We start from the raw sequence: 13,718 nt of genomic DNA, 5'->3' as shown, positions 1-13,718 counted from the left end.
CTCTTTTATTGTCTCAAAGTCAATACAGAGTGTTTAATTAAACTCCCTGATGATAAAAACAGCCTATTCTTCTGTTTATAAAAAGTGAACTACTAACACTGTATTAAAATACAACTTTGGTTAGTTACATCACTTTGATTCCGTTACAGTAATAAAAAACAAACTGGTACCACTTTATAACAAGGCTCTCTTATAAATGGATAGTTTATGGATAGGCTAACTTATTAATCTGTAACACTTTATAAATAATTTATAAGTGTTTATTTTACATTAATTAGTCATAAACAGACTGAACTGATTGGTTTTTGCCTTATTATGAGGTGTGAAACTGACATTTATAAATATGTATTGATCATCAATGTGTTTTACACCAAGTGAGCTTTTGTTCTAGTCACCAGGTTTGTGCTCTGAGTGAGCTTTTGTTCTCCTTTTTTTATTTTTATTTTTTGGCTCGCTGCCTTTTGGAATTATTTTTGTTCATCCTACAAATAAAGGATTTTTACTTTATACCAACTCCTGCCTCTTGTCGTCTGGGTAATCTGCATTTTGGGTCCTAACCATCCCCTCAACGTGACACTATCACAGATAAAGTACAATATTATGAGATAAAATGTGTTTACAAATGCTCCTTGTACTTACAAGGAAGCCAGAAATGTTCAACTCTGGATGAAATTCTGTTTGCATGAGTCATTTTATCAACAAATGCAGAAACGGAGGAAACAATGAGCTAATGTTTCTATTTCATAACAGAACATTACTTGTCAACATGAAATCATAGCTTTACTACCTGCTGACACCAGAGGTTACAACGTCCCTGCTTCTGGATGTAATCCCAGTGACAAGCCCAGACAGCAGCCAGGATGACTCAGATCAGGGGGTTGCACGCGTTGGTGATGGGGTGTAACAGCTTGGTAACCAGGTACTGCTTGGTAACCAGGCGTGACACTCGAGCATAAGAAAATAGCTGCGATGCCTGCAGCAACAACTGACCGCAGCTCTTCTTGAGTTTGGGTCGTGTTTTCTCTGCTAGGCATATTTCACAGATTGTGAACCACAGAGGAATTTGTCCAAACGAGTCCAGACAGGATCTGAATATCTACAAAGTCTGTGGCACCAAAGACACACATAATGAATGGCTTAAACTGAAACTAGAGAAGCAATTAAAGCCCACTCATCGGGGAGTAGCAGGCAAACATTCTTAATGTTACAATTCAAGAATGTTAAGGTGTGTTTCAGTGAAAGGGAAATAGTTATAGCAAATGATGCTTTATTAATCTTCACATCACCATAAATTTCACATGACTTGGTTATTTAGGACTTAAGTGGTTATATGCAGTGGATATTAGCTTAGAGCTAGCTATTGTTGCCCCTCTTGGTGGAGTACCGTGATAAGTCTGTTGGAGCTACCACACAATGTAAAATCTGAGTCAGTGTAAAGGTTATAAAATAGCGTTTGAATGAACTGCCATAACTCATTTTTTAAATCAGAATTCATCTCTGTTTATTCTAACTGAGGTTGTTCAAAGTGCTCTCCATAACAGCTATAACACCTGAGTTTTTCTGGATCCTGAAAGGGTTTTGATGTCATCGTTCACTTTATGCTCACTCTATCGCTCTATCGACATTGTAAGAGTTGATGCAGAACCAAACACATCAGCTCATTGTTTACTTTCATAAAAGCAAATTTCACATTTGTTCAGATGTTTAACCTGAATAAAAAGGGCATATTTTCTTTGTTTGTTTTTTGTTTGTTTGTTTTCTTTTCATTTGGAGCACATGGGTTATAAAATAATGTAAGTTTATAATAATATTAAAGTAACCATTTAAATGTTAAGCTAAAAATGCCAGTATGTAAAAATGGTTAACTTATTATTCCAACATTTGCATATTTTTTTTACTTTTTAGTTTAGCAATTTTCCAATTTATTTGAGTGCTTGTTTCAAACTAAAATATGGTCTATTATACGGTTGACCTGCATTTTGAAAGGTTGAAGCAGTGTTCACAGAAACGTAGCGGTTTCATAGTTACCTGTTAAGTGGCTCATTTTTTCCCACAGATTTCCATTTAATTTTATTGTTGTTTTTTTTTTTACAAAACTGAGCACTTTCTCTTTTGTCTTTCCAGGATGGCCTCCACCATTAAAACACCTTGTTTCAGTTCTAATGTTTTAGGTAACAAAATGTCATGTTGTTTTTGCAGCACCTAAAAGCAACGCATTATATTTCAAACATCAAACTATTTTTTTCTGTCTCCACATTTCATTTAGCCACGTTTTAAAGTTTCGCTTTGATTTATTGGCCCAACACAGCAACTCCACGTTGTTTTCAGTGCATGTTGCGACATCTTTTGGCGGGTATGAGGACTTTCCAGTTACCTTGAGAATATAATACATTTTATTTGACTCACAAAGTACATAAATATGAATTTTATTCCTATTATTTTCAGTTTAATTGTGTTTTTTCTTCCCTTTCTTTTCCAATGTCATGATGTTGATTTTAAAACAGTAAATGTGTATTTCTTTTTATTTATTTATGTATTTTTGGAGACTGGTAAAACGACATTGAAGTTAAAACTCACAATTCATGTAAAAATTAGCAATAAAGAACTCAAGTAAGTAGTTTTTATTGGCATTTCTACATTTGGAACATTTTAGAAACTGTCTAATTTTGTGTGAATTCTGTTCATGTTGGTAAAATGCAAAGTAAGAGCTGAAGTTATGGGGGAAAGTTTACTGAAAGAGTTAAAACATTGTGAATGCAAGTTGTCTTCAAACATAAACGTATTCACAAAGTGACTCTTGTTGTGGTGACCTATAGGGACGACCACCAGGTGACGCTATTTTCCTATCAACGTTGAGAGTCAAGAAAAGAAGTAGAAGAAAACCAATGCGCATGCGCCAGTAGATGCGAAAATGGCGGCACTCCTGGAGCAGGAGTTGGAGGCGTCAGAGATTTCAAAATTACCCAAAACAGTTCAAAGTAAACTAGAGAAAATTCTTTCCGATCGTCTGTATGAAATCGATTCATTGAAAGCACAGCATGAACTGTACCGGGTTAATAGCGGTAAGTTGATTCGGTGGTGCTGAAGTAACCGAAATGTTTTTCAAGGGAGCAAAGTCAGTCAGTACTGTTTATATATAAATACAATTATACAATTGCTGTTATTAGTAAACGAGTTGTGGTATTGTGCTTTAGGTGTAACTTTTTTAAGACTGCCATCGAAAATCTGCTAGAGTCGTTAGCTAACTAGTGCTAGCACGTGCTAATTCCTAAAGCTAACAGAAAACGATACCTGTTATTCTTCAATGAATGTGAAACTAATTCAAGTTTATGGCGCCGTCTACTTTGAACAGAACAACAGTTTTTTGAGAAGGCTGAACAGCTCAGCCAGAGGCAAACAGAACTTTTGTCCCAAACACAAGAACTCCTCAAACTGAAAGAGGAGATCTCCAAACTCGGTAAGAACGACCATGTTGCCGTTTTAGCTGCATTTAAATCGGCTGCGCTGTTTAGAGTTATAATAATCGAGATTTGTCACACTGGTGCAGGTGAAGAGCTCAAAGATGCCCGGGAGAGGAATAGTGAGTTTGAGTCTGTGCAGGAGAGATTGTCATCGGAGCAGGTAATTCAGCAGCACTATAAAATAAACCAGATGTGTAACTGCTTGCTCTAGTCTGTTAGCGTCAACAAAAAATTAATCTAGAAACCAGTGTGATATTCATTCATGTTGTCTATGGTCACACATCTAAAATAAAATCAGTTCAGGCTAATTATAAGTTAATTAAATTATCGTCGCAGTTTACCACTTGATTTTTTTGGGAATCAAATAAACTTTTTACTTGTTTTTACCCAATGCCTTGTGTTCTTTTATTCTAAAACACTTGTGGTCCTTATCTTGAAATGTGCCAATGATACATCATCTATCTTCCTTTAAAAGGAAGATAAATTAAACTAATGAACTGATGAAACTAACATCGGTAAATCAGGGGTCTGATCATGTAAGCAGTGTAAGCCCATTTACGAGCTCCTCACCATGATCTTAACAAGCTGTGTATTTGTTCAGACTTTGCTCACAAAAGTCAAAGAAGACCTGGAGGCAGAAAAACTTGAACTTGTGCGAACGCTGGAGAGGAGGTCCTTGGAAGTGGAACATTTAAATGGTATGCAGACTAATTTCTACCTTTTTTATTAGTTTAGTCATTATAAATGATTATTTGGACATGTCGCTAATGTTGCTGTCATTGATTTGCCAGATGACTTGAGACAGCTCAATGATAAGTTAGTGGATGTCAGCACCTCTAAGATGGCTCTGCAGATGAAGTTAGATGAGCTTGAAGCTGCAGAAATCAACATTAAGGTGAGTTGTGTCATTTTTTTGTTTAAAAATCAGACTTAGGGCTGCTCAATTAATCAGATTTTAATCCCAATTACGATCTGAGTTTTGAACGGTTATAAAAACAAAACAAGCCGATTATTTGCTCCTTCCTCTTGTGCTGCCCCGAATTACAAATCAAGCGCTCATCCCACAGTGTTGCCAACTTAACGACTTTGTCACAATTTCCAACAGCTTTTCAAACCCCCTCTTGACTTTTTAAATCTTAAAAGTACCTAGCAAACACCTCAGGAACATCTCTGGTAACCCTTAGCTACTTTCTAGATAACTGTCGTCGACATTTCCTGCAGGTTAGAAAAACACTCCCCCTGCGCTCCGTACTGTCCTTCAGGACATTAGGAAAGGGAATGATGTAGTGATGTGTCGGTCGCAAAAGAAACGGCTCTCAGAGCCGGCTCCCTGTTGGATTAACCGGAGTGAGTGACACACACACCGTACCTGCAGGCTCCTGAGCCGCTAAAAACAGCTAATTGTGTGTGTGCTGCGCGCTAAACACACGTGCAGCTTGCCCCTGATTGCTGTGAGACTGGGGTGGGGGGTTGCAGCAGCACACCTCTGATCACTGTGGTTGGGACAATTATTACATTAACTGATGGACCTGTAAATAAATAGTTTATAAATAAGGTAGAAATAGATAGAAATAAGTTCCTCACGCTGATGAATAATAATCAATCTCTGATACTGAGAGTTGCTTGTGCACTCTCCTACAGCACCTTGACAGGACTAAATAAATGTAATGCAACATTTTGTGAACATCACTAAACATTTTTTATTTATGTTATAAATGCCACTGTATAATTCTTGCTGTCAGTATTTGCAAGATATTGGTATTTGGGTCTGTACTGTACTAATTTGGGTGTTATTTTTGACAAGGTCACTCAAGAATGTTGGTCCGAAACTGTTTTTATCATTTAAGAAATATCTCCAAACTGCGAAGGTTGGTGTCAAAACATGAACTTGAAATGGTTCTCCATACCTTAATCTCCTCCTGTCCTGTCTAGATTACTGTAACACACTCTTCACATGTTTTAACAAAAAAGCCCTTGATCGCCTTCAGCTGATCCAGAACTCTGCAGCGAGGCTCCTAACTGGAGCAAACAGAAGAGCACACGTCACTCCTATTCTAATGTCTCTGCACTGGTTACCCGTTAACTTTAGAGTTCATTTTAGAATCCTGACTATAACTTTCAATGCTCTACGTGGTCAAGCTTCTCCCTATATTACTGAACTGATAAAGCCTCATGCTCCAACCCGAGTACTCAGGTCCACACACCAGAACCTTCTAGAAGTTCCAAAGACCAGATATAAAAGTAGAGGTGATCGCTCCTTCCAGACTGTTGCACCTCGACTCTGGAATGATCTTCCTTTATCCTTACGCAGAACAGCTAAAGACCCTTTTATGTAAAGCTGCTTTTACCTAAATCTTTTTCTTTTTTTAACTCAAATTTTTTATCTTTCATCTGTTTATGAAATTTTGTAATTTAATGACTTTATTTTTTCTGATGTTAATCTGATTCTATTTTGAGAGCATTTTGATTTTATGATGTTAATCTACTTATGATTTTATGACTTTGTTTTATTTTGTTTCGATCTATGTGAAGCACTTTGTGATTCTATGTCTGTGATAAGTGGCTATATAAATAAAATTTACTTACTTACTTACTGGTTAGGCTTAAATGAGTTAAAACAAGGTTTATGGCCCTTGGGTCATAAACTATGAGCAAGTATACGGGTCTTTTTATACTAGAAATCAGGAGTTATTTTTGTGATTATCTTGTTTCTTTCTTTTTCTTATTTTTGTCCCGATTGTGCCCCGAGCAATTTTATGACCGAATAAAAACAAATAAAATCAGCATTAATTGAAAAATCGTCTTAAATTATCAAGATCTGAATTTCGGTGACAATAATCGTGATTATCGTTTTTGCATAATTGAGCAGCCCTAATCAGACGTTTTGGCTGTCTGCTCTGATTGAGCCTGATGACTAATTGTTTGCTTCTTCAGTACAAGGAGAGGCGTATGGAGCAAGAGAAGGAGCTGCTACACGGACAAATGACTTGGTTGAAAGAGGAGTTGAAGGCCAAGACCGAAGAACTGCTGTCTTTGTCTCGGAAAAAGGGGAATGAAATCCTGGAGCTAAAATACTCTCTGGAAAGTAAAGTGGACGAGGCAAGTTTCTCTTTTTTAAACTTTTCTTTAATGTTAATCTTGGATTTTTCTGTTGTGTTGGCTCTCTGATCTGTGTTTCTTTAAAGACTGTTGGCATTTGTTTGTGTTGTGATGCTTTAAGGATCTTTGCTTTTATTTATTTATTTCTAATCTCTTTGTATGTCTTCCTTTATAGTTAAATAAACTCCGAGATCAAGTGACCAGTCTGAAGACTTCAAACGAGCAACTTCAGAAACAAAGCGAGGACATGATCAACAAACTGAAAGAAGTCTGTTAAGAGTTTATCTAGTTGTAAACAACATTAGTAGATACTCTTGTTGACATGTTATGCAACAATTCTGTCATTTTAGAATGATTTGGTTGTAGTAATGTAAATCATTAGTTAATGTGGGTTTTTTTTATTTATTTATTTCATTTATTTTTTTTCTCAGGCTAAGGACCAACATGCCAGCATGGAGGAGAAGTTTCGAAATGAGCTGAATGCAAACATTAAGCTTTCTAATCTGTACAAGGTGTGGACAGGAAAAGAAACTGGTTTTGTTCTGTGTGTTTTACGAGCACGTTAGCTCTGAGCTAAACCTGCACTTTTGCCTCATTTTCTTCTTTTTTGTTTGTTTGCAGGAAGAAGCTGCGGACGCCGAAACAAAAAGCGAGGAGCTGAGTCGGGCGGTGGATGAACTGCAGAAACTGCTCAAAGATGCTGGTGAAGGTGCAATAACTCACACACACACACACACAGTATCAGTTATGAACATGAGTTACCATTCTAAAGTATCTAATTCTTTTGGGGGTTGCAGCCAACAAGTTTCTTGAAGAAAAGCTGCAGGAAACAAACAGTGCAACAGAAAAAACTGTTGGTGATTTGAAGGAAAGGATTCAGAGCCTCGAGAAAGAGCTGGACAACGCCAACGAACTGCTGTCAAGTGCAAAGATCAGAGGTCTGTTGTTCGATGTCCTCGTTCTGTTTATTTATTTTAGAGTTACGTGACAATAAAAATTCAGAATTAAATTCGGGGATGTGCTTTCTGTTTATGACCAGGCCCCGCTGGTACAGCTGTGTTGACAGAAGAGCAAATGACAACCATGTCTCCAACAGCAGCAGCTGTCTCCAAAATCAAACCTGGCATGAAACTGACTGAGGTGTGCAAAGCTCAGTTTTAACACTTAAATATCTGATTTCATTATAATAAATACCTTTTGTCTTAAATGAATTGCTGCATAAGTGCTGAAACTTGCAGTCTTTGATATGAAATGTGTGTTTTCAGCTGTACACGGCGTACCTGGAGAGCCAGGAGCAGCTGCAGCTGGAGCGACTGGAGAATAAACGAGTCAACAAATATTTAGATGACATTGTGCAGGAAGTTGAAGCCAAAGCCCCAGTCCTCAAACGGCAAAGGGATGAGTATGAGCGCATGCAGAAGTCTGTGTCCAGCCTTTCTGCCAAGCTGGAGCAGGCTGAGAAGGTGTGTAAAGGACGTGTGCATTTGTGAAATAAGATTTATTTATTTATTCTCCAAGTCTGCTTATTTGTGTGTTGTTTTTTTTTATGTGTAACTTGTGCAGATGTAATTAGTTAGCGCCGACTAGTTGGTAGATGCTGTAGGCTGCACTGGCATCTGCACTTGTTGAAAGTTTGTGTAATTGTTTGAATTTAAATGTTTGTTACAGGAGGTGCTTCGTCTGCAGAATGAAGCTGACGAGTCCAACAAGCGGGCGTCCCTCCTGGAACGGGACAACCAGCGGTTTGAACTCCAGCAGGCTGATTTGGCTCAACAGGTGGGTTTTCGCTCGCTCTCGTGCCGCCTTGATAAAACATTGAAATATTCATACTTGGGCTTTGCGATGGGACAAATTATTCGACCATCGGCGGTGGGCTGAGCTGTTCAACGGCCCTTTTTACTATGTGTTTACTTATTTATACATTTGCCCGTGGGTACATTTTTTTAATGACTCATGCAGTCATTAAATCTTTCCTGATTTTAAAACTTTGGCTGAAGTAGCGCTCGTTATTCAGCGCCCGCTACGAATCCAGTCACCAGTGTAGCAGCGGAGCATGGATTCATTCAGAACAGCAGCCTTGAGTCTGAGGCAAACATCCAGAACCTTAAAACCTCTTCAGCAAGCTCCCTAGAGATGTTTGATTATGCACAAGCTGGTGATCAGTTCGGATTTAAGCAGAGCAGAAGGAATGTGCGTTTGGAACGCAGCAAGTGCAATCTTTAAATTGCATTGTTTATATGTTACTGAGGTACTCTGTTCAGCTTGTTTGGACTAAATATTAATTAAAATTAATGGTATTATTGAAGGTTTATTTATTATTATTATTTTAAAAACAAAAGTAACAGAGAAATGGATCACGTGACCTCTGGCTGTGAGCAAATGCATCCTCCTCAGGGTGCTTCCAAATGCAGCAGTGATTAATTTCATTTCTACTCACTCATAAAATAAACCCATTGGCATATGTTCAGAATGAAAACATGACGATTGGAGGTTGGAAAAGTTGCACATATCGCCCAACCCTGATTCAAACCGTTTTCTATCCTCTGCTCTTCCTTCTAGGTTCGTGTGCTACTGATCGAGCTGGAAGAAGCTCGTGGAAACCACGTGCTTCATGAAGAGGATGTGAGCTCAGCTGATGTCAGCAGCACTTCAGAGGTCATCAGCAAACACCTAGTTACCTTTCGCAGCGTGGAGGAGCTTCAGACCCAAAACCAGCGACTTCTGGTGGCGCTCAGGGAGCTCGGTGATGCCCAAGAGAGAGAGGAGGCCGAGACCTCAGGAGTTAGGTCGGTGCTGGCTGGATAGAATGGTTTTTGTTTTTACCAGATGAAGCATTTCATGGCCTCAAAGATAAAAGTGTCTGCCGGGCTAATCCGAGTTTCATCTCAGGCGTGTGGAGCTGGAGCAAAGTTTGGAGAGACTCCAGGCTGATTTGGAGTCTCTGAAAGAGCAACGCAATCAGCAACTAAAGATGGCCGAGTCGCTCGTAAGGCAGAGGGACATGTACCGCGTGCTGCTGGCTCAGGCAACAGGAGTTGCTTTCTCCCACCAGGGTAACTGAGGTCAAAACTGCTGTGCGTGACAGGCAGCACGAACATTTGCATCTATACAACATAAGTCTGAATGAAGGTTCTGTGTTTTTAAGTGCTGATTTGATTCATGGTTTCTAACATAAATAACTTTCTTTGAAGAGAGATCAAAAAAGTCTCAATAGTTTCTGGCAAATATTCATTTTTAAGCGTGTATCTGACTGACGTGATTGCTTCTAGGCACACCGCCTGATGAGTTTTCTCTGACGACAACCCCTCGACGTTCACCAGCAGCCACCCCCACCACAGGAACTCCCACCGCACTCGTCTCTATGGCTGCTGAGTCCGCTGAGGTCATTGAGGCCAAAGCTGCTCTGCGACAGGTGATATTTGCAAAATCTGATATTTATTTATTTTTTATTTGAATTTTTACTTTCAAAACTCTTTGGCAGTGATGGGATATGATCAACATTCCCCAGACCTGATTTCCTTGTCTTTTCTGATGTTCTATTGCATTTCTCACCAACAAAAGGGCTGCATGGTGGCGCAGTGGTTAGCACTGTTGCCTCGCAGCACGAAGGTTGCAGGTTCAAAACTCGGCTGCGGCCTTTCTGCGTGGAGTTGCGTGTTCTCCCCATGCATGCGTGGGTTTCCTCCGGGTACTCCGGTTTCCCCCACAGATCACAACATGCCCTATAGGTTATAAATTGTAAGTCGCTTTGGATAAAAGTGTCTGCTAAATAAATAAATAAACATAAACAAAAGATTAAAAGAATCTAACCTTTTCTGTTCATGGGTAATTAATGTCTGGATGACCTGTGGGAATGATGAGTTACATTGTTGTTCGCGGCAACCACCAGATGGCAGCATTCTTCCCGAACACTGCTTTTTGATTCAACAGTACTTTTTATAATCCTTGTAGAGAAAATATTTATTTTACAATAAAATCGTTTGAATAACACTTATTGGTGCAAACATTTACTATAAAACAATCCATTTCAAAGTGTTTCTAATAAAAGCATTGCATGAAAAAAATTCCATTATTTTATCAAAGTTTTGTTAGATATTTATTTCTCCAAACATCATTTAATACAAATCTCTGCATGTGTAGTTACAGGAAATGTTCTCTGCCTACAAGAAGGAGCGGCTGGAGAGTGAAAAGTTGATGACTCAGCAGAACGAGAAGCTCCAGGAGCAGCTGTCTGACCTCCGCTCTCAGAATGCAAAGATATCAACCCAGCTGGAGTTTGCCTCCAAGAGGTGAATTACAAATCTGTTTTAATCTGCACTAAACAAAACCCAGGTGTAGGGCTGCATGATATTAGGAAACCATGCAATGTGCGATAACGGTGATTAATATTGTGACGACGATACGACTTGCAATAAATAACAACTTAACTCTAACAAAAAATTAAAAAAACATAGAAATTAAAAAAGGGCTAAAATATGGGAAAAGCTAAAATTGTGATCAAGAGATTTGGGGGGGGGGGGGGGAGGGGGGGTGGAGACAAAAGGCTTTGTGCTGGCCTTCTAAATTAAGTGCCACCCGTCTTGGAGGTGAGGGTCTAACCGTTGAGAACCAACCCGATTGGCCAATTGGGTGAGGAGCTCTATTTGATTTGTCAAAAGCTTTCTGCTTCTGTTTGACTGATAGAATCGATATGTGCAGCAAACATTTGAGCTGACCATTCATTGCGATTTTTTTTTCTGTTCTTTGCGATATGCGTATTGCACATGCTTATATCGCGATGACGATACATTTGCGACGTATTGTGCAGCCCTACTCTGGTGGTAATATTTGGTTTGTAGACTCGTCTTTTCTCTGAATGCTGAGTAATCTCTGCACCTCCAGGTACGAGATGCTGCAGGACAACGTTGAAGGCTACAGGAAAGAGATTGCCTTGCTTAGAGAGAAAGAACAGAAGTCGATCGCCGCCATGCAGAAGTTGGAGCAGGCCGTTCACACTTTGAATGAAGATTTGAAAACCGCCAAGGAGAAACTCTCCATGGCTGAGGTTTAACTTTGACCCATTCTTCAGTTTTTAATAACTCAACACTTTGGTGAAACCCTGATAATCTAACTGATCTCGGATTTTAGGGCGATGCTGAGAACCTTCGCAAGGAGAGAGACATGCTAAAGCTGGTGGAATCCCGCTTGAAGCAGGAGAAGGAGACAATCCTGAGCCAAAACCAGAACCAGAACCTGCTACTGAGCAATCTTCAGACTATTCAGGTACTAGAAGAGTTACTTTTTAGACCCACAGGCACAAACCTGCACAAATAAAGCTGAAAATGGTGACTTTTCTCCTCGTTAGTCCACTCTTGAGCGTTCAGAGACTGAAACCCGTCAGTGTCTCAGCAGCCAGATAGAAAAGCAGGAACAGCTGATCTCCCAGCTGCAGAAAAAGCTCGAGGAAGAAGTGGAACAGCACCACCTGTTCAGCAGAAATCAGGAGGTGAGTCCTATTAAAGTGTGTGTGTGTGTGTGTGTGTGTGTGTGTGTGTGTGTGTGTGTGTGTGTGTGTGTGTGTGTGTGTGTGTGTGTGTGTGTGTGTGTGTGTGTGTGTGTGTGTTTTCAGACATTAATGAAGATGGGTGTAAAGCTTGGTTTATGCTTGACGCATTCACGTTCCGCTTGGTGATGCGGCTCGCGGCTGGGACGCGCTTCACAACTTGCAGCGTTTATGATTCATGCGGCTCGTCTCTGCAGTGAGCCAATATTCTCCCAAACTGAACGGGGCAGCATGGAGCTCTATGGCATGCATCCAACACTACACCATAGTAGAAGTAGAAATTACTGTTTACAACATGGCATTTCAGCATTTTTAACAGCGTCCTCGTCTTTTCCGACAGTGCGAGCTATTTCCAATAATTATTAACAACATGTTGATCGCTGTGATCTCTGAGAGCTGAATCATACAAATGTCTGTATTTACGAACCTCTGCCATACTAGTTCTTGCCGGTCCACCATGTTTTTCCGCTTCCGACCGTCCGCGTGGTTAGAAAATTTCCTAGGTGCGCGTTGCGGAAATTTTGGGCCGTGCGGAGGCGCGGTGGAGGGGCGTGGTTGTTAAAATGACGCAACTTTTCCACGCGGAGCCGTGCGGACCTCGCTGACGCGTCAAGCATGAACCAACCTTAAGGCTACATACAGATCATTTACTAACTTCTTTTTTTCTAACATCTAGTTGATGGAGGTGAAGAGGCAATTGGAGACTCAGATTGCTTCACATCAGAAAACCAAGGAGCTGCTGACTGCTGCAGAGTTGGAGCTAAACACCCTGAAGATGCAGCAGGGCAGCGCTGAGACCCGCTACACCCTGAGCTCCCCATCTACACCAGTCATCAGAGGTTTGTATCAAAACAAGCAGAAGTATGTAAGAGGTCTGTGAAATCTGCACAGTGTGATGTTGTGATTTAAACCTGAGTGAAGAGATTATTTTTATGCATCATCAAACCTATTTAAATGTGCATGTTGAGGACCATGATAAAACACAAGGAGTTGTTTTTTTTCTCTCACACATTTCTATTTTTATTTGTCTGACCCAGATTTGTTTTCTTTGGGTCGTGCTCGAATGCTGCTGTCTCCAGCTTTTGTTAGATGACGATAAATAAAAAGCTCAGTGAAATGTGTAGACCACACTTCTCAAAGGATTTAACAGTAGAATGTTATTTCCATCAACATTGCTTTATTCCCGTTTTAATCCAATAACTGTTTGAAAATTTACAGGTCAACAGGGTTTGGATCAGGACCAGGAGGAGCTCCGGGGCCGCCTGCAGGTGGCCGAAACCCAGGTGGAGGAGCTGACGGAGAGCCTGAAGGCTGCTACCTCCAGCATGGAGCAATACAGAGCAATGGCTCAAAGCCTGGAGGAATCTCTGGAGACAGAGAAACAGGTCAGTCGGGACACAGTTATGATGCGACCCGCAAACCGTTTATGGGCTCCTCGGATCGTAAACATTTAACAGTTTAAACACGATGAAAAAGAAAGGCGAATCCATAATAGTTTTGTGGTTAGCAGAGCAGAGCTGGTCTGAACAAACAGGAGAGCTTTTTAGCGTAGCCATGCTATTAACAAAAGTTAACCCAATTAAACATTTAAATGTTACATCTAAAGAAGAAAACGC

General features: G+C 40.1%; 1 protein-coding gene across 3 annotated transcripts in view; it reads left to right on the top strand.

Annotated features, from left to right (window-relative positions):
* Window positions 1-2,713: 2,713 nt before the first annotated feature.
* The window catches only part of tprb (translocated promoter region b, nuclear basket protein), a 26,488-nt gene continuing 15,483 nt past the window's right edge, over window positions 2,714-13,718 (top strand). For all 3 annotated transcript variants that reach the window (XM_054752154.2, XM_054752156.2, XM_054752153.2), the window contains exons 1-22: window positions 2,714-3,062; window positions 3,353-3,457; window positions 3,548-3,621; window positions 4,063-4,159; window positions 4,253-4,356; window positions 6,396-6,560; window positions 6,736-6,828; window positions 6,992-7,072; window positions 7,182-7,269; window positions 7,358-7,498; window positions 7,600-7,700; window positions 7,826-8,023; window positions 8,229-8,336; window positions 9,120-9,346; window positions 9,450-9,613; window positions 9,830-9,972; window positions 10,701-10,849; window positions 11,442-11,604; window positions 11,688-11,822; window positions 11,905-12,045; window positions 12,779-12,941; window positions 13,321-13,487. In XM_054752154.2, the coding sequence (XP_054608129.2) occupies window positions 2,912-3,062; window positions 3,353-3,457; window positions 3,548-3,621; window positions 4,063-4,159; window positions 4,253-4,356; window positions 6,396-6,560; window positions 6,736-6,828; window positions 6,992-7,072; window positions 7,182-7,269; window positions 7,358-7,498; window positions 7,600-7,700; window positions 7,826-8,023; window positions 8,229-8,336; window positions 9,120-9,346; window positions 9,450-9,613; window positions 9,830-9,972; window positions 10,701-10,849; window positions 11,442-11,604; window positions 11,688-11,822; window positions 11,905-12,045; window positions 12,779-12,941; window positions 13,321-13,487 (2,958 nt within the window). In that variant the 5' untranslated portion in view covers window positions 2,714-2,911. The remainder of the gene's footprint in view (window positions 3,063-3,352; window positions 3,458-3,547; window positions 3,622-4,062; window positions 4,160-4,252; window positions 4,357-6,395; window positions 6,561-6,735; window positions 6,829-6,991; window positions 7,073-7,181; window positions 7,270-7,357; window positions 7,499-7,599; window positions 7,701-7,825; window positions 8,024-8,228; window positions 8,337-9,119; window positions 9,347-9,449; window positions 9,614-9,829; window positions 9,973-10,700; window positions 10,850-11,441; window positions 11,605-11,687; window positions 11,823-11,904; window positions 12,046-12,778; window positions 12,942-13,320; window positions 13,488-13,718) is intronic.

Source organism: Nothobranchius furzeri, chromosome 8 (genome assembly GCF_043380555.1).
Source record: "Nothobranchius furzeri strain GRZ-AD chromosome 8, NfurGRZ-RIMD1, whole genome shotgun sequence".
NCBI lineage: Eukaryota > Metazoa > Chordata > Actinopteri > Cyprinodontiformes > Nothobranchiidae > Nothobranchius > Nothobranchius furzeri.
The sequence above is the reverse complement of the archived record's forward strand: the minus strand, read 5'-3'. Positions and strand labels throughout refer to the sequence as shown.